At 36.8% G+C, this 23,873-nt stretch overlaps 1 protein-coding gene across 2 annotated transcripts in view; it reads left to right on the plus strand.

Moving 5' to 3' along the window:
• Nucleotides 1–934: 934 nt before the first annotated feature.
• NBEA (neurobeachin) overlaps nucleotides 935–23,873 on the plus strand; it is a 752,078-nt gene continuing 729,139 nt past the window's right edge. The window contains exon 1 of one of the 2 annotated variants that reach the window (XM_025364271.1): nucleotides 935–1,756. In XM_025364271.1, the coding sequence (XP_025220056.1) occupies nucleotides 1,463–1,756 (294 nt within the window). In that variant the 5' untranslated portion in view covers nucleotides 935–1,462. The remainder of the gene's footprint in view (nucleotides 1,757–23,873) is intronic. The other variant, XM_025364273.1, reaches the window with a different exon arrangement.

The following is a 23,873-nucleotide window of genomic DNA, read 5'->3' on the forward strand; positions in this document are numbered from 1 at the left end:
CTGTGCAGACATAGATACGTACTTTTCTCACAGATCAAGGCTGGCAGTGAGAATCACCCATGTTTTCAGATAATTTCGAAAGTCCTCTGAATTGTACGTGCCTATGAAAAAAGGAAACATCAATAATTGGCATCATACCTGAGGATCATCAGGGATTTTGAAAGTGTGGGATTTGTCGTTCCCACCAAACTACCCCAGTGTCACACACTGCAGCCTTTTTAGGCTGGGAGGTGAGTTCAAGAGCTGTTTGTTGTTCCGAGCTTGATCCAGAGAGGCTCACTGTTTGACAAGTTCTATTTTAAGTAGTGCCTGAGTGTGCAGGTGTCAGCCTCTTTCACGGCTGTAGAAGCACCATTACGCTCCATCTGTATTCTTCCTCCGACAATGCAGGATCGCCCCCCGCCCCCACCGCCCGCCTCCACCCCGTGCGTTTGTTTCTGCTTTGCCAGCCACTTTTTCTTCGGGAAATTCTAGGGAGGGCAGGCGGACAGGACTGCGAGAAAGGGCGAAGAGAGGCCGAAAGAGGTCGTCTGCCACTCCCCTACCTTACAAGGCACGTGGCACTCGCAGTAGCAGCAGCTGGATGCAACAACGGAGATGAGGAACCTCCTCCCAGCAAGAGGATATTGAGAGAAGGAGGAGGTGGCAGTGAAGGCAAGACACGCACACTGTGTCCTTCCCCACAGGGAAAATCCACCCTCAAGGGAAAAACCACAAGGAAGCCACTACCCGCCCCGCCTCTCCCAGCTTGCCCCAGTGTCTGGCAGCAGTCCCCATGCACCTGCTCACCTGTCTATCCGTTCAGGGTGGTTGGGGGAGGGACAAGGGGTGTCGGGGTGGGTGGGTGGGAAGAGAAGGAGGGCAGGGCAAAAGGGGGTGCACCGAGGGCTCCGCCCCCCCGGAGGCTGTGCGCAGGCGCAGTGGCCGCTACCGCAGGCAGGGGGCGGCAACATGGCGGAGTGAGCGGCGGCGTCGGGGCTTCACAACAACAGTGGCGCCCGTAGCAGCGGCGGCAGCAGCGTCAATTGCATCGGCCACAGCCTGAGCTTCAGCACCGGCCAGCGTCGTGGCCAGCTGCTCGCGTCCTAGGGCTTCTCGGAGCGGCGGCAGCATCTCCGCGGGGGGCGGGCCGGGCCGGACGGACCGGGAGAGGGAGAGAGCAGAGGCAGCGGCGGCGGCAGCGGCAGCGGCACACCTGCTGGGCGGGCACGGCCGCTTGCCCGGCAGCGGTTAGCGGTACCGCCACCGCCGAGAATAAGCTTGTGGATCCCCCGCCGCCTCCGCGGGGGAGAGCCCCGGAGCGGGCCGGGCTGAGACGCAGGCGGGGAGCGGGCCCGGCGCCGCGGCGCTGGTGGATGCTGGGGCTCCGAGGCGACGGCCGGGGGGCGGGGGCCGAGGCAGGTATAACGGTAACGGCGGCGACAGCGCCGCTGCTCTTCCCTTCTCCTCAGGAGGGGGGCCAATGGCGAGCGAGAAGCCGGGCCCGGGCCCGGGGCTCGAGCCTCAGCCCATGGGGCTCATTGCCGTCGGGGCCGCTGGCGGAGGCGGCGGGGGCAGCGGCGGTGGCGGCACCGGGGGCAGCGGGATGGGGGAGCTGAGGGGGGCGTCCGGCTCCGGCTCGGTGATGCTCCCCGCGGGGATGATTAACCCTTCGGTGCCGATCCGCAACATCCGGATGAAATTCGCAGTGTTGATTGGACTCATACAGGTCGGAGAGGTCAGCAACAGGGACATCGTGGAGACGGTGCTCAACCTGGTAAGGAAAAAGCGTGCTCTCCATCTGCTTCCCCAGTCCCCACATCCACCGTCCCTAGCGCCTTTCGCTCCCACCCGCCACCCCCAGGGTCACACGCGCCGCGCGTCCCTGGGAGCACGGAGCGTTCAGCCGGTATTGCCCAGCGGGTGACCTGCCTGCGCGCTGCCGGAACCACGCCACCTCCCTCCTCTCCTCTTTCTGGTCCTCTCCTGCCACCTGAGCGCAGTGCCCAACTTAACACCGCTTCTTATCACTTTTTAGGACCACGAGTAAACCAGTCCCCGCGGTGAAGGTTTTGGGTCGACTTTAGAGTTTAGTTAGGAGGTGAGGAGGCCTCCTGTTCTCTGGGGTTCTTTTTCTCACACTCTTTATTGTCCGTGGTGTCGCTCTCGGAGGATGACAGCCTTGCCCCTGGAGCCTAAATTCCCCCGTGCTGCTGAGATGTGAGAAGCACATTAGCTTCCGACTTGAGCAGCTGGGGTGTGATGTTTTCGAGGGAGACAGAAAATGATGCAGTTTTGCATCTGTCTTTAAATATTCCAAGGCCATGATGGAGAGTGTTGTGTCTATCCATCCCCCTCCATCTCTGAAGCAGCCGTCCCTTCTTTGTAATGTTGCCCTGAATATACTGATTTCTTAGTCATTTTTTGTGCACACAAGGTGTGTGAGGACACCAGATCATATAGGTTCATTTCTGTGGTTACCTTCAGTAGCGTGGCATGTGGGTAAAGACTAAAGGAAAGGTTTGAAACGCAGCCCTAGGTTTTGGTTTCTTTCATGATAAGAAAGAGTTACTGCAGAAGTGTGTATGACTTAATGTTTTGCGCTATCTACAGAGAGGCTCAGAAGCGTTTAAGATGTCAGGGAAAGAAATGGAAAGAAATAAGGAGATGAGAATCATAAATCGAGGAAAATTAACAGTAGTTCGTATTTAGTGCTTTGTAAATGGAGTTTTTTTTTTTTTTTCCCCCTGCAGCCAAGCTTTTTAAACAGTTTTCTCTGCAATATCTAGTCATTGACATACTGAAAGGTTGGGCTTTGGGAGGCAAGACATAAATCGGGAGCAATCAGTTGAGTGTTGTATTTGGTGTGGAGTCACAGGAACATAACAGTATGCTTACAGGGGTGCTTTGTACACCCATGCAGTCATTTTTCAGCTAAGCAATTATTTTTACTTTATTGGAAAACTGAGAGAAAGCCGCAGCTACACCACTGGTGTCCTGAGACATGCATTAGATAATGTCTATGGTTTATGAACCTCCTAAATGCACAGAAAAGTTGAAGCTGTTTTTTTCCTTTTGCTAGTGTGTCAGGTCAAAGGAGATTATCTGTCTTCGTTATATTCATTGTTGTTTAAAACAAAACACCTGTTTTTACTTCTGTGTGCCTTTCAAATAAATCATCATGAAAAGTCAGTGTAAGTTTGAGGGAATGTCACTAAGTTGATATAACCAAGTTCTTTTCAGGGCACTACTGGAAATACGGTTTTCTTGAGTTTTAATTTTAACTAGTTGCAAATAAGAGGTCAGTACTTGCCATTTCTTTTTAAAAGAAGATAAATGAAATCTCCAACTGTTAGTATGTTAGCAGGTAACTGTATTTCTGTGATTTAAAGGAACACATTTTTAGTTCCAGTTTTGATCTAACCAATATCATTTTTATGTTAGATTATATTAGGCTATTTTAGTAAGTATTCCTATGCTTACTTAATACATTTTAACCTGGTAAGAGGCAGTATAGCTTTCACAACCTGGAAACTGATTTGAATATATAACCAGTTTGGACTCTGCAGCAGTAGCAATGCATGCTGAATCAGTTCTAAACAGATGGGGTTTTTTAGATAGACGGTAGACTAAGAAAGGAAGTGAAATGTTTTTCTTGAGATGAAAAAGAAATTTAACTCTTCAGTAAAAATCTGGCATGAAGTTTCAGTATGCAGACATTATTTCAGAGAACTTTACCGTTAAGCTTAGAGTCACTAGAAATAAAGTAATACTGAGATAGTGTATCCAAAATCTACTTAAGACTTTGTAACTGCAATGATATTTTAAATTTAAAGAGGTTTAAAATTTCTTTGTATGTATTTAAAGAATGCAATAGATTTTTCAATAGAAACTTTTGGGGAAAAGAATAAATGACAAAAGGAGCTGTTTATTGCTAAGTTGTTAATTATATTAATTACGGAATATAAATTAGTCATTTGAAGTGCAATATTTCTTGAACTGTAGATTTAGGGCTTTATTGTGCAGTACACTCATGAAAATGTCATATGAAAATTTAGGTGGATTCTCAAAAAATATGTGGAAGTCATGGGCGTTTAAAAAACGAATTATCAAACTTAATTCTATTTATGTAATAAGTAAACCAGTAAAATCCATATAGGACACTCAGTGATTCGTTAGAGTTTGGAAACCTTTAATATTAAATCTAAAATGAATTTTTAAAAATTTTCAGTTTTAATTTAACACTTTAAATAAAAATGTAAGGTAAAATAGTGAGATACCTATTACTGTGCCCTGAATGACAGAAAAAAAAGAACTAATGAAACTTAAAAAAAAAAAAAAAAAAGAGGAGTTTCTACCTTAAACAATACCCTTGTCTCAGTCACCTTTGTCAGTATATTTTTCTTTGTTTTCCTGTATATTTTTTCTTCCTATGTGAGGATACTCATAAATACTTGGTTTCTAGGTGCTATTTCTCACATGCCTTGGCCAAAGAATTAAAAGCTGGGCAGAGTGAAGTTTAAGCATGCACTAAAGTGTAGGACTTCTTCAACAGAGCAGTGGCTGTAATTTTTCTGCTTTGTTTCCCAAAGGTCTAGAGACCCATTTTTACTACTAGGTGGTTTGTGGGAGTTTGGTGAAGAATCACCAATGTGATATGCAATAAAATGAGTGATTTTTATTAGAGATGTATGTATTTTGTATAATGATGTTATAGTTGACTTAAAACATTGAAATATGGAATGGATAATGTTAGGAAGATAGGTAAATTAGTTTGTGAATAAAATTACAGTCTGTATTGTCAAGGATTTTGCATTGTAGCTCTACTAATGAAAGAAACTGATCGTTAACAAACTTTGGCTTCTGGAGGAATTATTTAAAGTGGCAATATAAGAGAATTTAACTATAGAGAAGAGATTTTGTTGATTGTTTTCAGTTGTAAAGCTGGCATACTCCTTAAGCAAACTAATCTATTCTTTTGTAAACACACTTAACATATGTTTATATAAGCTTTATTCATATTTGAAGTAAAAGCTATGTAAATATGTGTTATCATTGTTTATAACATGTAAGTTTCTTTTATAAACATAAATTTCTAGAAAAATATATTTATAATAGAGGTTTAATATTTACTTAGTGAAAGAATTCATAATTTTTTTGGAGTGGCTTTCTTATGTGTTATAGTATAATTCTATGATTATAATTATGGAATTATAGACTTGAAGATTTTTTATGAATAACTGAATTCATGAAATTTTTTTCATGAAATTTTTTCATGGATTTGTAATTTTTTTTCATGAGTTACTGTGAGTTGTATCAGTGTGTCTAGTTGTAGAAAATGATATTTCCTCTGATTATTTTTTTACACTCTAAGTGGCATGCTGTTGGCTGAGCTGGAAACCTGACAGGATGCTTTGAGGGGATATGTGGTTTACTAAGTTTCTTTCATCTTGGCTTATGGATCATGGTATTTTTGTTAAAAGGGTAACTTCAAGGTGTTTTTTGTACTTGAATATGGCAGTAACTCTTCTTCCTTAGAGTTTTTTTTTTTTAAATTTTGCAGATTGATAGTCATAATTTTCGTTTTAAAGATATTTAGAATTTTACAAAGAAGGTGTCTTCTGCATTTGAATTATATGTATTTTAAAAATACACAGTTGCATCTTAGAATCATAGAGGTCCTTAATACTAATAAAACCACATTTATATTAAAATAATTTCATACATTTTAGTTTATGTTGATATGTAAGCCTTTTCATATTAATTTGAATTGTATTTTATTCTCATGATTGGGTATGGAAAATAAAATTCAGGATTCACATGTAAATGCTCGGAGTTTCAATATCTTAAGGAGTTTTGAGATTTTCCATAGAAAATTTAGTCATATAATGACACTAAGGCAGCAAATATTCTATAGTCTATTATCAATTTATATTAATTTTAAATAAATGTTTTGCATATTGCTAGCTGCTTTTTGGCAAATACTGTGCTGTTAATTAAAAATATCTCAAGGTTCTTTACTCTTTTGCTATGCTTTTCCCAGACAGTGTGGAAGAATTTATTGGGTCTAACAGACTTAGCTCCCATTTTGTGTCACTGGTATAGCTGTATTACAAAATTCAGTCATCTGTGTTTTTTTTTTTTTGTTTCTATATACGGAACATATTGTTATGCATTAGTTCCAGGTTTTCCATTTCTTGTCTTTAAACAATGTCAGCATATCTCTTTGGCATCACATATCACCCTGTAGCGTTGCAGTTATTTATGTGTGTTTCCCTTCCTAGGCTGTGAACTCCATGAGGGCAGGAACTGATTTTATGTATCTTTATTTTTTGTATTTCTAGGCCTTGGATAAGTTAAGTGCGTTTGTAGTGTGCATGACACTATCATAGGCAGTAATGATTATGGTCAATTTCTGAAGTTATGTTCAACATTACGGTCCAGACCTAGGATCCTGAAATAAACTCATATATAAACTCAACTCATATAAACTTCATGTATTTCTTATTCTTCAAACTAGAAATATGTGTTCAATGTGTATAATATTACCTGGCTGTGTAGGCATTACTGCATATGTAGATGTTATTTTGAACTGGCATCCGTTAATAAGTTAGAATCTGGTAAAAACTTTTCAGTAAACTTTTATTTATAATCAAATATAATCACATAACAAGGTCATGTTGTTAACAAAGAAAATACATAATGCATTGAAGAGAAATTATAGAAAATACTGTAAGCATTTGTCATATTGCCAAGAATAGTGAATTTGTTCTTGTGTGTCTGGCATACATTTCACCTCTTTGTAGTGGCACCTCAGTTTTCCTTTGATGATTCACTCATTCCCCATTTGTAGTTCAACTGGTTTAGGTGGGTCGACCCCACTGCCTGCCTTGAGGGTCAGACATCTAAGCCAGGTGTGGCAAGAATTGTGGTGATTGGTTCAGGGACAAACATTTAACTCAAGGGTAGCAAGCCAGAGTAGGTTCCAGGAATTGTGCTGGAAGGCATTCTGATGGGGATGCTGAATGCGTCAATTCTTAAAGAGTTGTAGGTCCCTGTCTTAGAATTTGACCAAGTGTGAAGCAAACAGCCTCATGATTCTGTTGGAGAACGTAGAGTTCTTTTTGTCTGTGGTGATTATCTTCTAACCATTAAATTATTTCCTTAAAAATTTACTATTGTTATTTATTTCAAATCAGTGTAAGTTGGGTTTTTTGGTCACTTGTAAAGAGAAAGAATCCCCAGTAACATAGACATTAGTATCTGGAAATGACACATTGTAGGAAACAGACCTTAGATTTTGAAATGGAGTGAAAGGCAGTGAGAACTTTGTGATCCTCTAGCAGTTCCTTTTAAGGAGTTACAGAGCAGCTATTTAAATTGTCACCTGTGTTATCTTTGTCAATGGAACTACTGAGGTTGGAATTTTAGGGATGTTGGAATGTTTTGGTCACTTTTTGGGGTCTTTGATAATGTCTTTTAAGAGAGCAGTTAACTTTGGTCCAAGTTAGGGTGCTTGAAAGCAAAGCAGAAAGAAAATGTAGCTTTTCCAAGGCAGAGAGGCTCTTTCTGCCTGTAGCTGCCATCCAAGATAGCAGGGAATTAGAATATTAAAGCTTTGTAGGTCATAAAGCCCTAAGTTTTTACCCCGTGCTAAAGTTGGTAAGAGGAAAGCCAAGAGTTTAAATTAGAACCAGATAAAGTTCTGTCTGATAAGCTTCTCCCAAGCCTCTCATGCAGCATACGCCAGCCTTCTGACCAAAGTAACAGTAATCCAGTTGTGAAGAGCTTTAAAATACGATACAACCAGGGAGCAAATGATAGAATAGCTGTGCCTCCTCACCCAGTTTATTGTTTCACATTGCTTCAAGGAAGATCATTAAGCTGAGGGTTAAGGGGATAAGAGTACCGGGAAGGCCTATTGCTATGAGACTGAAACTTAAAAGCTGACAAGATCCTGACAGGATCGCATGTTTTGGTTGCGAATTCAAGTCCTTTGACTTAAGTAAATTGACGAAAAACTTATCAAAGTTTTAGGGAAGCCATACTTGGAGAGAAACCTCAAGCCTGGTAAACAAAGGCCTGTATTCTTTTACTTCTAAGGCACTTCTAAGCTCCAGCAGTATAGCTGCTAGAAGGAAAATCTGCATTATGGAGGATAAGAAGTGAGATCTTCTGAGATAGTGGTAGTGAATGTATTCATATTGGCCGACCCAAGGAATTCCATTAGCAAGGACAGGGAATTCTTGTTACTTTGACCAATGATATATGGTTTATACTTTGAATTAGTTATCATGGTGTTTCTTTAACCTTCTCCACTCTTCTAAATGCAGTTATTGTTACTTAATGTTGTTTTACCATTGTATATTAATTAGAGGGTATAGTTAAATTTATTACATAGCTATATAATTGGTCAGGTTTGAGGTATCACCAAGAATAATATTATCATAACACAAAAATTTCAGACTTGAGGTTAGATGCAGTAATTCGACTTTGTCTTTTTTCATCCTCTGGTGAGGTGGTAAGTACACTTTCTATTGTGTCTAAGATAGCCATGTTAAACATGGATATGTAAGTAGTTATATGTATGAAAAGAAATGAGTGTCTGAGATGGGTGGGTAGCTAAGGACTATAATGTTACAGATTTCTGCCAGTTTTGGCTGCCTAGCATCCATTCTTTCTGTTGCTAACATTCTCGATTTTTTGGTATTCTTTTAGGGAGTCATTCTTGATTTTTATGGTCTGGGGCATCATTGGACTTTATCCTGCTTTTCTGGACCAGACACAGAAACTGACGTCTGGCCCAACAGTAACTGGTATTGGTTATAAAATTTAGCTGTACTTCTGAGACAGTTTGATAATTTCTTTCTGAAGAAGGAAAAAGGTGCTTTCGCTGGGGTTGCTGAAAATGTTAGAATGTAAGTCTAGAATTGACTACCATCTGCACCATGAAGGCAGATTCTACTTGAAAAAAGAGCCGTTAAAGAGGCACCTAAAACCAAGCGATACATTGCTGATGGCAGCTTTGGATCCCCTCAAGTCAGTTCTATCTCCAGATATTTCAGTGCATCACTTTGCTTTAAGCCAGTTTGAGTTGGTTTTCTATCCATTTGTGCCCCAAAGATTCCTAATATTCTAAATTAAAAAAAAAATACTTCAGGTATTAAATATTACAGGATGAATCATAAGAAAAATGTTTACTTGTCAAAGGACTTGATATGTTTCAAGAAAGAAGAAATATACATGGTTAATTAATAGAAAAATATTCACTTTGGCTAAATAAGAACGTAAGGTAACAGATAACATGAAAAAGAAGTGATTAAAAAGAAATGACCAGCTGGTTATGGTGGCTCATGCCTGTAATTCCAGCACTTTGGAAGTCTGAGGTGGGAGGATTGCTTGAGCCAGGGAGTTCAAGACCAACCTAGGCAACAACCCTGGAAGTTGAGTCTGCAGTGAGCTGTGATCATGCTGCTGCATTCCAGCCTGGGTGATGGAGTAAGACGCTGTCTCACAAAAAAAGAAGTGATGATTGTTTGCTAGGGCAAGTTAAAATAATCTTAAATGTTCTTGTTGGGCTTGTAAACTGTTACAGCTATTCTGAGTGACATTTTACCAATATGTATCAAGGATTTTAAAGAGGTTTCTATAATGTATTCTTAGTTCTTTAGGCTAAGGAAAAAATACCTGTGGACAGGTATGAAAATTTAGTGTATTTTTATGATGTAACATATGTGGCAACAACTTAAATGTTCAACAATAGGAAAACATTAAATATATTATTTTTACGTCCATGTTATGCAATAACAGCTATTAAAACTTACTGTGCCTCAGTTTCTTCATGTGTAAAATGGGATTTCAGCCTTATAAGATAGATATGCAGGTTGTACAGATTAAATGGGTTAATATATGTAAAGTGCTTGGTATATAGTAAACTTTACTTAGTACTTACTATTGTTTTAATTCTTATCTTGGTCCAGAGAATCACCTGACTATAGAAAGAAATAATGACTTACTAAAACTGATCTGTCCTATTTTAGCTTGGAGTACCTGAGCCTGGTGACCTGTCAGGGAGGGGACTCTTAGGTACTCACAGATCATGATGTCCTGCTGAAGCACAGGAGATCTGTTGTCTTGAATCCTGCATAGTCTTTATCAGTGCCTGAGGTAGTTTTTCTGATTTCTTTCTTTGAGGAGGGTGAGAAACTGGGGAAGGAAGAGACAAGAGGTAACAGGAGTTCCTTTGTGTGGAGTCTCTTCCATCTCTTCTCTCACGTGGCTGACTTTCACATGTAGATGTAGTAAGACATGAATGGTGATCCAAGGCAAATAGTAGCTCCCTCTGGGAGTATTTGCTTAAATATTTAGAAGACTACTTGGGTAACAAGTCTAAGGGGCAAGTTAAAGGATTACAAACTATTTTATGACTATTTTAGAAAATAATATTAGCCTATAGTTTAATAGCTCTTAACTGTTTACAGTACACTTGTGGAATTGAACACAGCAGTGTTCTCTAATCCTTAGAATAATTTCCTTTTGTAGATACCATACCATTCCTGCTTTACATATGTAGAAACTAAGGCTGTAGAAAATGTGAAGTAATTAGACAAGGTTATCTAGGTACTAAGTAGCACAGCTGGGACTTAGACCTTCAGGTTCCAAAGCTAGAGTTCTTTCCCATTGCTAAGCAAGTGTAACTAGTACTTAGAAATTATCCCAAAGACAGCATGTATGAAGAGATGATGTTGGAAGGGGAGGGAGCAGCCAGCCTCAGTGAGTTGCTTCTCTGGTAGGGAATGTGTCCCATAGACAACTTAGGACAAGCTATTCAGAGGAAATTAAAAATGAATGCAGGTCAATTTAATGGATTTATACACAAAAGTGACTTAGCAAGAACTATACCATAAGTTATTAATATTTGAGTTTTGGGAAATAATTGGTTATATGGTAAATGGCTTTGAATTTTATATGTTTTCACTGGGCATAATGTGGATACTTGAGAGATTACTCTGAACCAGAATAATAGTATGCATTAATATATTTACAGAAAAAGTAAATTCGTGATTTTCTTGTTATATATTGGAGGTAATTATTTGAGCCACTATATATACAATGTTTACTTGAATAAAATAAATGAGTTATAGAAGGAATATACTAGCATCTGGATATAATAATTTCTAGTAATTGTGATTTCTCTTTCAGTTTATGAAGGTAGAGCAAACATTGATTAATAGCAAATTTTATGGGAGTAAAAATATCTACATATATTTCTCTTTAGCAAATACTTTCATTTTCTGAGAGAAATAACTTGCAGCAGATTAAAAGATGGTATATACATATTTTTATGTCATTTAATTTTTTTACATTTGGGAAGGGAATTGGCATTTATAGATTGGGTTTGGGTTCATATCTTATGTTTTTAATGTCCTCTTCCAACTCCTTTGAAGTAAATGGGGATTTACTTTAGTATAATAACTAAACTATACTGAGGTTAAGGAACTTGTCTAAGGTTGCAAAATTACTTAGTAGCAGAATGAGATCCAAAGCTGGATCTTCCATTTCCAAGTTTTGCTGTTTAAATACACCATTACCTTTGATAATGATGATGATGACGGTGATAGAATCTTTACATGTCAGGCACTGTGTTAAGCATATGACCTGTGTTGTCTTATTTAATCATCTTGACCTAGAATGTGAAATAGTCAGTGAAATAAAGTCATTGTCTTTCTAAGCTAAGCAAGTCTGCTATCTTAAAAGAGAAGTGTTTTCAACTCTGAATATATAAACGATACTTGATTATAAAATGTCATAGAATTATTTCACTTAATTTATACTAATTCTTTATAACTTGATCACCCTTTCAAAGTCCTTGAATTTAAATTAAGAATTTAAAATTTTTTTAACCTTAGGAGATATGAGTTATCAGTACAATAATGTTTCTTTTATTATAATATATTGACTGTTACTTGATAATTGTTACATTTCTCAAGTCATATTCTTCCATTTTTTGTCTAAAGAACTGCTCATCTTTCAAGATTTAATTCTTACCCTATTTAAGTGACATCTTCCCCGATATTCCCCTAAAAGTTATTCCTCCCAACCCGTGCTTTCCCATAGAATTTTATACATATTTCAGATTTAGTACTCACACATTCTATTTTAAATTACAGTTGGCCCTCCATATCCATGGGTTCCATATCCGTGAATTCAGTTAACTTTGGATAGAAAATATGTGAGAAAAAGAATGGATGGTTGCGTCTGTACTAAACATGTATAGACTTAAATCTTGTCATTATTCTCTAAACCAGGGATTCCCAACCCCTGGGCCATGGACCTATTAGGAACAGAGCCACACAGCAGAAGGTGAGCCACGGGTGAGTGAGCATTACCACCTGAGCTCTGCCTCCTGTCAGATCAGTGGTGCCATTAGATTCTCATAGGAGAGCAAACCCTATTGTGAACTGCGCAAGCAAGGGATCTAGGTTGTGTGCTGCTTGTGAGAATCTAATGCCTGATGATCTGCGGTGGAACAGTTTAATCCCAAAACCATCCCCCCTGAAGCCCCCATTCATGGAAAAATTGTCTCCCATGAAACTGGCCCCTGGTGCCAAAAAGGTTGGAGATCACTGCCCTAAACAATATAGTATAACAAGTATTTACATAGCATTTACATTGTATTAGGTGTTGTCTGGAGAGGAGTTAAAGTACACAGGAGGGTGTGTGTAGGTTATATGCAAATACTACACCATTGTGTACCAGGAACTTGGGAATCTATGGATTTTGGTAACCACAGGGGGCCCTGGAACCAATCCCCCAGAGATATCAGGGGACAACTGTGTTTGTTTACTTATCAGACGGCACTAGAGGCTCTGAATCTTTTGAGGATCAGAACATTATCTTACCTTGCTAGTACGAGTATTTAACATAGTATCTGGCATTTTGTGGTGTTTAGTGAACTTTACTCTGAACATTTTCTCTCAGCTTTGATATAGTTACTTTGCTTGTTTCAGTCATGTCCAGCTTGTGTACAAATCTTAGCTTTGCAGGCTATTCTGATTCTTTTAATTTCTACATTTGCCTCTTGCTTTAACATTTCAGTTTTTATTTTTATTTTTGAGTGGCGGATGATTGGTATAACTACATGTATACAGTTGTCCCTTGGTATCCATGGAAGATTGGTTCTAGGACCCTTCAGGATACCAAAATCCATGGATGCTCAAGTCCTTTGTATAAAATGCCATAGTATTTGCATATAACCAACGAATATCTTCCCATGTACTTCAGATCATCTCCAGATTACTTATAATACCCAGTGCAGTATAAATGCTAGGTAAATAGTTGTTATGTTGCATTGTTTAGGGAAGTGACGAGAAAAAATGTACATGTTCAATATAGATGCAACCATCCATTTTTTAAAAGAAATATTTTTGATCCCCTATTGGTTGAATCTATGGATATAGAACTCATGGATTCAGAGGGCTCACTGTAAATACATGGTTTATGTTTTTAGAAAAGTTTTCTTGATATTTGAGACTGGTAAAGAGTCACAGTGTTTTCAGATCTGGTCAATGGCCTGACTCTTTCACTTGCATAGATGAGGAAACTGAAAACCAGGTAGGTTCAGATCCTGTGGTCCTTCACAGACTAGGATTAACACCCAGATTCCCTGACCCTTAGTCCACTTCTTTTTTCATTTTATCTTGATGACTGTAGTTCCACTTTGCTTCAGCTCATTTTCTGCTTTATAACTTTCACATGGAAACTTCTGTTTTTACTCCAGCAGGTTCAGAATACTTAAAATGATAGTAAAATAAATTACTGAATAATCCTAATCTAGTGTGCTATTGCTAGAGTCAGGATACTTCTTGGGTACATAAAAGAGTAACATAATTCATACCTTCAAATAACTTGAAATTCAGAACAGAGAATGGAAGAATAAACAGATAAATTATACTGGATAAAAGTAATATTGTAGAGATATAAACAAAGTGCTGTGGAAACATTAATGGAGTTACTAACTTTGCTTGGAGGAGTTGGGAAGGCTTCATGGGTAGATGTCTTGTGAAAGGAGTCTTGAAGGACAAGTAAGTAACTGTTCCAGGATTAAAAGAGCAGGAAAAGAACAACTTTCCACAGAGGGATAGCTTGCACAATGACAAGAGCCACGAGGGAGTGTTTTCATGGTTTTTTGCCTTAATGCAAACTGTAGACTACAGTAAATTAAATCAACTTTCTTTTTGTAGAAATCATTTTTTTCCCCTTAATTCTAGTAGTACAGTTGACCATTCATATCCTTCAGTTAGGAGGAGTTAATTACCCCTCCTTGAAGGAGGGTCAGCCTTTGGTTCTGTTCAGGCCTTTGACTGGTTGGTTGAATGAGGCCCATCCACATTAAGGAGAACAATCTGTTTATACAGTATACTAATGCAAATGCTAATCTCATTCAAAAACACCCTCACAGACATTCAGAATCATATTTAATGAAATATATGGGCACCCTCTGGCCCAGTTAAGTTGACACCTAAAATTAACCGTCATAAGGGGTATGTATTTTCTCTATCAACTCTCCCTTTTATTTGACTGTTGAAAGATATATTGTTATACCCATTGCAGAAAAATTATAAACTGTGCACATAGTAGGCATTTAATAAATATTAAATGAATGAAGTACAAAAATAAAGGAATGGCTCACTGGCAAAGAAAAAAGAGGACTTTAATTTTGAGTATATTATACTTCTGAAGAGAAGGTAAAGATGAATACATGAAAATTAACATTAACATTTGGCATTTACTTTTATTTTCAGTAGTCTTTGAGATGAATGATGAACTTTTTAAGGATATTAGTGTTTTGCATTTATAAAAAATGAAATTTATATACAAATAATCAATTTTTTATGAGAGCAAAAAACTGTGACTTTGAAAATCAGTACAAGTGGTTTTTTTTTTTTTTTTTTTTTTTTGGTCATTATTCTAGGTTCATTCCCAGGCTGGCCTGATTTGTTCAAAGTCTTGATATCTTTATTTTTTATAGAAGTAAAATATATGTAGCATATAATTTATTTCAACCCTTTTTAAAATTTTATTTTCAATTGACACATAATTGTATGTATTTCTGGGGTCTAATGTGATGTTTTGATAGATGCATACATTGTAAAAATCAAATTGGGGTACTTAGCATGTCCATCACCTCATCTATTTATCATTTCTTTGTGGTAAGAACACTCAAAATCTTCTAGTTATTTTGAAATACAGAGTGCAATATTGTTAATCATAGTCACTGTTTATTTTAACCATTTTAAAGTGTACAGTTTAGTAGCATTAAGTGATTTCACATTGTTGTTCAGCCATCATCATCATCCACCTCCAGAATTTTTTCATCTTCTCAAACTGAAATCCTGTGCCCATTAAATAGTAACTTCCATTTCTCCTCTCCCAACCTCAGGTGATCTGCCTGCCTCGGCCTCCCAAAGTGCTAGGATTACAGGTGTGAGCTACCGCGTCTGGTCAAAAGTAATTTCTATAGGACTCAGATTATTTAGTTCTATTTATTTAATATCATGTAGAATATATACACACATACACACACATGTGTGTATATATATACCCACCATAGTGATATTTATATGAAAATTTATTTTTTCCGTTGCATTAGTTTTGTTCCTGTAGTAGAGCTACTCTTGATTCTCTTCTCTTGAAACTTCTCTGTAATGCTCCACACCCAGCCCTAACCCTGTATTTTCATAGTATTCCATCTCCTTCATCTTTATTACAAAGCTTAAAATAATTAAACTGGGAAGACAATCTTAAAAGATGAGGGAGGTGAAGAGACTCAGCAGGCCAAGCCAGAATTCTGGCACAGAAAAAGAAAGAACAGGAACACTCACACATGTATAATTTTTGTTGTGTCACCTAAAAATCGATGTATGGACAACAAAACTAGTTTGTTATGTATGATTAAGCCTGATGATTTCACTTCCTTACTAAACATTCACCAGTGATTTTATCCCAACTCCTCCTTTACCTAAAGCAAAATACTTGTAATTCATTTGTTTCTTAAGAGATTGTAAACATGTTACATTAAACAATCTGAATTTTAAAATAAAAAAAGATGGAGCAAAAACTTTTATCTTTCATCCTACCTGTCTAATTATAGGCTTCTAGAGAGCATGACCAATATCTGTTTGAACTTATTTTATATAACATACAACTTCTGAAGGTATGTGTTTTTGCTACAACCCCTTTCTTTTTGTATTTTTAAGAAACAACATACAATTTATTACTTTTATTATAGTCCTAGCTTAAATAACGTACTCAAGGCTTTTCAGTCATGGATATATTTATGCCTCTTTTGAGTCTATTTATAGCTGTATTTGTCTCCTTGTTTGCTTCTTGTTCTGAAGTTCTGCTGCTTCTTGTTTGTGTACAGCTTTACTATCCAGTGTGGAAGCCCATTTCTTGTGGCTGGTGAGCACTTGTAATGTGGCTTTTGAGAATTGAATGTGCTTTAAGTGTAAAATACACACTGAATTTCAAAGACTTAATTAAAAAATATATCTTATTAATAATGTTTTATATTAGTTACATGTTGTAGATATATTGACTTTAGGTTATTTTATTATACATAAAACATACTTATTAAAATTCATTTTACCTGTTTATATTTCTTTTAGTGTGACTACTAAAATTTTTAAAATTATATTTGTACCTCACATTATATTTCTTTTAGATAACATTGTTCTAACTGAGGTAAGTGAGTTATTCGGTCTTATATTGGGGACTTTGGGAGACATTCATATTTTACATGATTTTATGAACTATCATAACAGTCACTTGTCCTTTATCTTTGGAGTAAAAATGATTATTTTTTATTTATAATGAAATTAGAAGTTATTTATCAGTAAGAAGGGGATGACAGATTCAGATTAAGTTGTGATGGGGGAAGTGACAATGGGAGGAGACCCCCTAATGCCTGGTAAAGTCAGATATTGTGGCCTGATATATAGTAAACATTTGATACACATTAATTTTTAAAAAATCGGATCAGGATTTGAAGAAATAGTAATAATAGGATATTTGACACCATGAATAGAATTATAGTTTAAATGCATAGGTGTAAGTTTAGGCCCTGGGGGGTTTGGAGGTGCTTTTGGTTTTTACTGCCTGCCCTTGAGAGTGGGAGCTAGAACGCCAGGCATTTGTGAAAAATGATTAAGAGAAAAGGTGGAGGAAGGGATGAGAGTAAGCAAACTGAAGGTGTTTGGAACTTATTTCTAATTTTTGCGGTCTCATAAAATTTGATTTCCAAAAATTGCAATAGTTCATCAAAGTAGAGTTAAATGGCTTGCTAAAACTTAGAAGAAAATTCAAGTTGGTGTGACACAGTTCAGTATTCTAAGAACAGGATCACCATGAATACGGATTTTTCCTTAACTGTTTTGGTAGCAGTACTATTTTGTCAAACCTTTCTTCTTCTGTAAGGGTTTCCTGTCCCCTCACCACCGCCTAAAGGAATTGTTTTGTCCTTTCTGCAAATTGAGTTACAGTTTTCTGTTTATCTGCATTAAAAATTAAAAGTATGTTACAGAAAAAATACCTTAGAAGCCAGGTCAAATAGTATTATATGTAATAATACAGTAACTAATTATGAAGTACTATGTTTACTTGTTGTGTTTTTTAAGAGTTGAGGTTCAGTGATTCATTTTTTACCAAAATGTGACTTTTCATATTGTAAGTTTCTTTAGAGTATCTATTTCTAGGAATAAAATATTCTAAGGTGTGAATTTATGTTTTTTTTTTTCTAGGTGTTAATCTGTTCACATGCTTGTTTCATTGCTATTGTTGTTAAAGTCATCCACCTGGCAGACAGGAAGCTCTAATTGGGTGGGATTATAGGTGCAGGCTTTTAATACTGGACTATACTAAGTATAGATTCAAATGGCAGTGTAATCCCATTTCCTTGGCCTCATTAATACTACATAGCAGTTCAAGATTCGTTGAATGGTCATAAAATTGTTTTGAACTATTAACAGTTTCTCATCCAGGCCTTAGGATTAAAAAAAAGCATTCATATTTAGGGTGACTGACATACGTATTTTAGGAGCCTGTTGAGTTGCTGTGAAGAAGCATTCTTCTCTTTGAAAGTACCCATTTACATAAGTATAATAGGAAGTATGTTGAGCAAATAGGTTTTAGTCAGATTTGCTGATGTTGCATAATGACATTTTGGTCTACAGTGGACCACGTATACAATGGTGGTCCCATAAGATTACGATAGAGCTGAAAAATTCTTATCTCCTAGCAAAGTCAGAGCTATCATAATGTCACAGCACAATGCATCACTCACTGTGGTGATGGTGATGTAAACAAACCTTTTGCACTGCTAGTTGTATAAAGGTATAGCACATACAGTTATGTACAGTACCTAGTACTTGATGATAAGCAACTATGTTACTGGTTTGTGTATTTGCTATACTCTACTTTTTATCATTATTTTAGCATGAACTCATGCTTAAAGTTAACTGTAAAACATCCTCAGGCAGGTCTTGCAGGAGGTAATCCAGAAGAAGGCATTGTTACAAGAGGTGACAGCTCCATGGGTGGTGTTGCCCCAGAAGACTTTTCAGTGGAACATGATGTGGAAGTGGAAGACAGTGTTCTTAAAGATCCTGATACTTCGTAGGTTTAGGCTAATGTGTGTTTGTGTCTTAGTTTTTAACGAAAAAGTTTAAAAAGTTAAAAAAGGTAAACATAGAAAAAGGTTATAGAATAAGAAAATATTTTTGTATAGTCGCACAATGTGTTGGTGTTTTAAGCTAATTATTATAAAAGTCAAAAAGTTAAAAAAATGAAAATGTTTATAAAGTAAAAAAGTTTATAGTAAGCTAAGATTAGTTTATTATTAAAGAAAGAAACTTTTTTTGTAATTTAAGTGTAGCCCAAGTATATACATTTTATAAAGTCTGTAGTGGTTACTGTAATGTCGTAGGCCTTCACGTTCACTCACCATGCAACCACTGACTGACCCAGAACAACTTACAGTCTTGGAAGCTATTCATGTTAAGTGCTCTCTATAGGTGTACCATGTTTTATCTTTTATATTATATTTTTACTGTACCTTTTCTATGTCTAGATATGTTTGGATATATAAATACTGTTGCATTATAATTGTTTATGCAATACAGTAACATGCTGTGCAGGTTTGTAGCCTAGGAACAATAGGCCATACCATAGAGCCTGTGTGTGTGGGCTGTACCATCTAAGTTTGTCTAAGTACACTCTGATATTTGTACAACAACACAATCACCTAATGACACATTTCTCAAAATTTATCTCTGTTGTTAAGCGATGGATGACTGTATTTTATCCTAGAAATAATGTTTAACCTTATTAGTGATGTGCACTCTGAAAGATAAACTAATATATTTTAGTTACTGTATGACAAACTGTCACTCAGTGTGACAGCTGAACCCAATTACATTGAAAAATGATGCTGCCAAACTCTGAAATAAATTGAAGATGACCTGCTTAGAAAATATAGGATATAAACATTTACAACAGAGATTTGAATTCCAATGAAAGAAGTTGTAGTTTTGGATCGATATGCATTTTATATTTTAGAACCTTAATTTATTGTCTGTGTATGTAAAAAGATTAGAGCTATATTAGTGGGAAGATAGTTTATGGGAATAAAATTTAATAATTAGATGTGTCACACTTGTGGCATGTTATTAGTTGTTAAAGAGGGACTCTATTAATGTAGCTTATTCCTGAGAAAAAGCCACAAGTCTTATAAAAGTTTTGCTTTATATTATTATCAGAACATGATCAGGTATTAGTGTTTAACATACACTCATAAGTTATTAAATTATATCATTGTCCAGTTTTGACTCAATTATTCAGTATGGGTTGCTAGATTGAGCTCACAGATTATCTATTAATAGTTCTTTTGCTCTGAGCTGTTTCTCTGTGGCTTCCCCTCCTGCGGCGCCCACCCCCATATAAATACCAGTCTGTTGGATTTAAATATGTGTATTCATTTTCAATCTAACTTCGTATCTGGTCACATATCCATTTTATCCCACAAACTTTTATTGATTACTTACCGTATGTAAAGCTAGGCACTTAGGATACAATGATCAAGGTAAGGTCTCTGCCCTGGAGTTTATTTGTAGAAGGTGACAAATATGGGCAATGGGATGTGTAAATTCTATCATAGAAATCAATTAGAGTATTGTGGGCTACACTGAAAAAAGAAATCTACCAAGTCAGTCAAGGTAAGTCTTTATAAAGGTGATGATGCTTGAGTTGAGTTTTGAAAGATGGCTAGAGGCTAGATCTGGCTACAGCTGTGTGGTCCAGCGTGGCAGCCACTAGCCACACATGTGGCTAGTGAGCATTTAAAATGTCCTTAGAGTATAAAATGCACGCTTAATTTTGAGGGCTAGGTGTAAAAAAAAATGTAAAATATCTCAATAATTTCATAGTATTTACTACATTTTGAAATGATATTTTGGATATTTGGGTATATGTACTGAGTTAATAAAATGAAAGTTAATTTCACCTGTCTTATTTTACATCTTTCTTTTAATGTGGCTAATAGAAAATTTGAAGTTACATATATGGCTTGTATCTGTGACTTGCACTGTATTTGTATTGGCTATCAGTGGTCTGGAGATTTCTGAAATTTTTAAGATTTTAAAATTAGAGGAACCATTAGAAGTATAGAAAGAAACTAAAAGATATTCTAGCATGCCCTCTTTTTCTATGTATGCATATGTGTGTACATATGTGTGTATATATACACACACATAACCTTTATATTGTTCAAGTCATTCATACTTTGGGTTTTCTGGTTGTATGTCAGTAAACCTCATCCTAACAGATGCATTGACTTAATAGCAGCAATTTAAAAACCACAAACCACTGGGGAAAAACTTGTTCTCCCTACTCTGGTAAAAATTGCGTAAATAATTCATGGAAATCAATATGGCAACAAATTAAAATACATTTTATTGTCAGCAAATACTTTGAAAGGAAAAATGAAAGCATTGTTATAGAGTTAAGGAAACAATTATTAGAATAAAATATAGGAGTTTGTTTCACAGTTCAATGAGAGTACTCTTATTCCCAACATGTTTTTATATATTATTTTCTATATTGTGTTTCTTAATGAAATAAACAACTGCTTTTTGTGAGCTCCATAAAAATATATATAAGTGAATGTACACTTTTGACAGAAATTCCTGTATTCTCTGCTTATTGAAACCAGAAATCAAGAAGGAATTCTAACTTTACCTGGAAAGCAGATGATGTGTTTTGTGAAGATTTTCTTATCAGAACAAGTCTCTCTTCCGGTATTTAGATTGCTACTTTGTGTATTAATTGTCAGGGGTACCATATTTTAAACAGGATTCTGAATGGAATACTAGAACTCCAGAATGCTGGTGTTTGATAAGATTTTAAAGATTATTTAGTTTTTCAGATGTGGAAACCTAGGCACAGAGAAATTACTGATTTAATGTGGGATACTTCTATTTTAAGTTGCCATACTGTAGAACTGGATTTCAGGTCTCTGATTTTCTAGTCTAGCAATTACCTCTTTGGTTATATTAATGTGAGTCTCTTGGGTTTGGCTGGTATATTAGTTTGCTGGAGCTGTCATGACACATACTGCAGACTGGGTGGCTTAAACAATAGGAATTTATTTTCTCACAGTTCTGGTGGCCACAGGACTGGTTTCTTCTGAACCTTTCTCCTTGGCTTGCATATGGCCATCTTTTCCCTGTGTCTTCATATGTGCTTTCCTTTGTGTGTCTATGTCCTGATCTCCTATTCTTATGTGGACATCAGTTAGATTAGATTAGGGCCTATCCATATGATCTCATTTTATCTGGCTTATCTCTTTAAAGGTTCTATCTCCAAATGCAGTGCCATTAGGCTGTACCGTGTTCCCCCCAAAATTCATAATATTGAAGTCCTCACCTTTAGCATATGAATTTTTGGGGGGATACAGTGCAGCCTGTAATAGCTGGTCTTAACCAAGTGAAAATAAGGATAAAATGAGTGATAGTGATAAAAATGTAAGATCTTTTATTAGTAATGCTTTACTTAAATTCCTGTAAAAATGACACTTTTCTATTTTGTAAACCCATTGCTTTTTTACATTGAATTATTTCATCCTTTTCCATGCTTCTACTCTTTTCTTTTTTCCCCCTCTTACGAGTTTTTATTCTTATGTGCCTTCATCTGTGCATCCAAAGGCACTGTTGGTTCAGTAGTATCACTGGAAAAGCCCAAATAGTTTTGACTTCAGCTAATTAAAAGAGAACACCTTTAAAAAATACATGCTGCAATGTTTGTAGAAGATCTAGGTCTTACTTTTCTTTATTAATATCAATAATAATAAAAATAACAATAAACCTCTGTTAAGCTTATATTAAGTACCAGGCATTTTGCTAAGTGTTTTACATGCAACACCCCTATCTTTGGTAGTTTTATAGATGAGGGAACTAAAGGTTAAAGAAAGTGAAACAATTCTTCCAAGATTTCATATCAAATAACTGTTAAATTAAGCTTCAGACAGAGGCAGTACTTGCTATGCTTACTGCCTCTTTTTTAGAATTCTTAGGAATTTAACGTGCAACTGTCTCGAATCCAAGCTGTACTCTGATTGAAATTAAGATACGGAAATAAATAGCTTCACATGTTGATAGCTTTTGTGGTAACTATCATGTTTACTATGGCAAGCATTCAGCACACTTAGCTTTGAATGTCTGAATATATTGAAGCTTTGATTCTTGAAGCCCTCAAGAACCTGTTTGCATACCCAGGCACAAAATCACTCGCATCTTCACTTGGCACACAAACACTAACTCAGTACTATGATATACATGGCATGCCGTAATTTGCCCCTGCTTGTCTTTCTACTGACATTTAATTTTTTCTCATAGCGCTACAGTCTTTAGTCATAATAAACTACTACACTTATTTTCTGGAATTTAATTATTCTTATGGCTCCTTGGGGTTGCACATGTTCCTTAGTTCCATTTAAGAAATGTTGTATAGATTACTTACTAACGCACGATTCAGGGTGTGTTTGTTTTTGTCTCTGCACTATTGAGAGTGATTTTGGGGCCCAAAAACCAAAAAGGAGTTGTTTACAGGTGGACTTGGACTGTCCTGAAGAGAATCTGCAGATACCTATTTGTGTTTAGCTAACTAAAGTTTAAATGGCAATGGGCCAGAAGGAGCAGGGCTACAAAGGGAAGAGCAGGGGGAGAACATTATCTGTGTCCCTGGGTCCCTTAGTAGGTACGTGCTTGGTCCCAGCTGGATCAGGTTAGTACTGGAGCAGAACTAGGAACAGAGGGCAATAGAAACAGTGGATGGGGAAAGGATTATTGTGGTGACTATCATTTTGGTGCTCCAAATCAGTGCCTAGAGTAGAGGACCCATCACAGAAGTGTTCTAGGAATGACTTATCTAGGAAACTAGTTACTGTAAATTTGGTTATTTGTCTATTTTTTTCAGACTTGGTGATACATATTATGGTCTTCATTAACGTTATATAGTATATGTCAGCAGCATTCTTGTATGGTTTTCAACCCTGACAGAACTGTAAAGACCGTTTGGTAAGGAGAAGCAGATTAGTTTAAACGTACTTCTATTTCTAGGTAGTTGATGGGAGCATAGTATAGGGATGGTATGCCCAACTCTAAGGACAGAACAGGATTGGGAAGTTGATTCTTATCTTTAAGGATTTCAAATTCTAATAAGAGAAACTAATGTGTAAATTAAAAAATACTAAATAATGTGTTCAGGCCTTTGTGGTAGGACTAGTCAGAATTCAAATCCTGGCTCTGCCCTTTCTTTGCTTGTGACTTTGAGTGAAAGTG

The sequence above is a fragment of the Theropithecus gelada genome, chromosome 17 (genome assembly GCF_003255815.1).
Source record: "Theropithecus gelada isolate Dixy chromosome 17, Tgel_1.0, whole genome shotgun sequence".
NCBI lineage: Eukaryota > Metazoa > Chordata > Mammalia > Primates > Cercopithecidae > Theropithecus > Theropithecus gelada.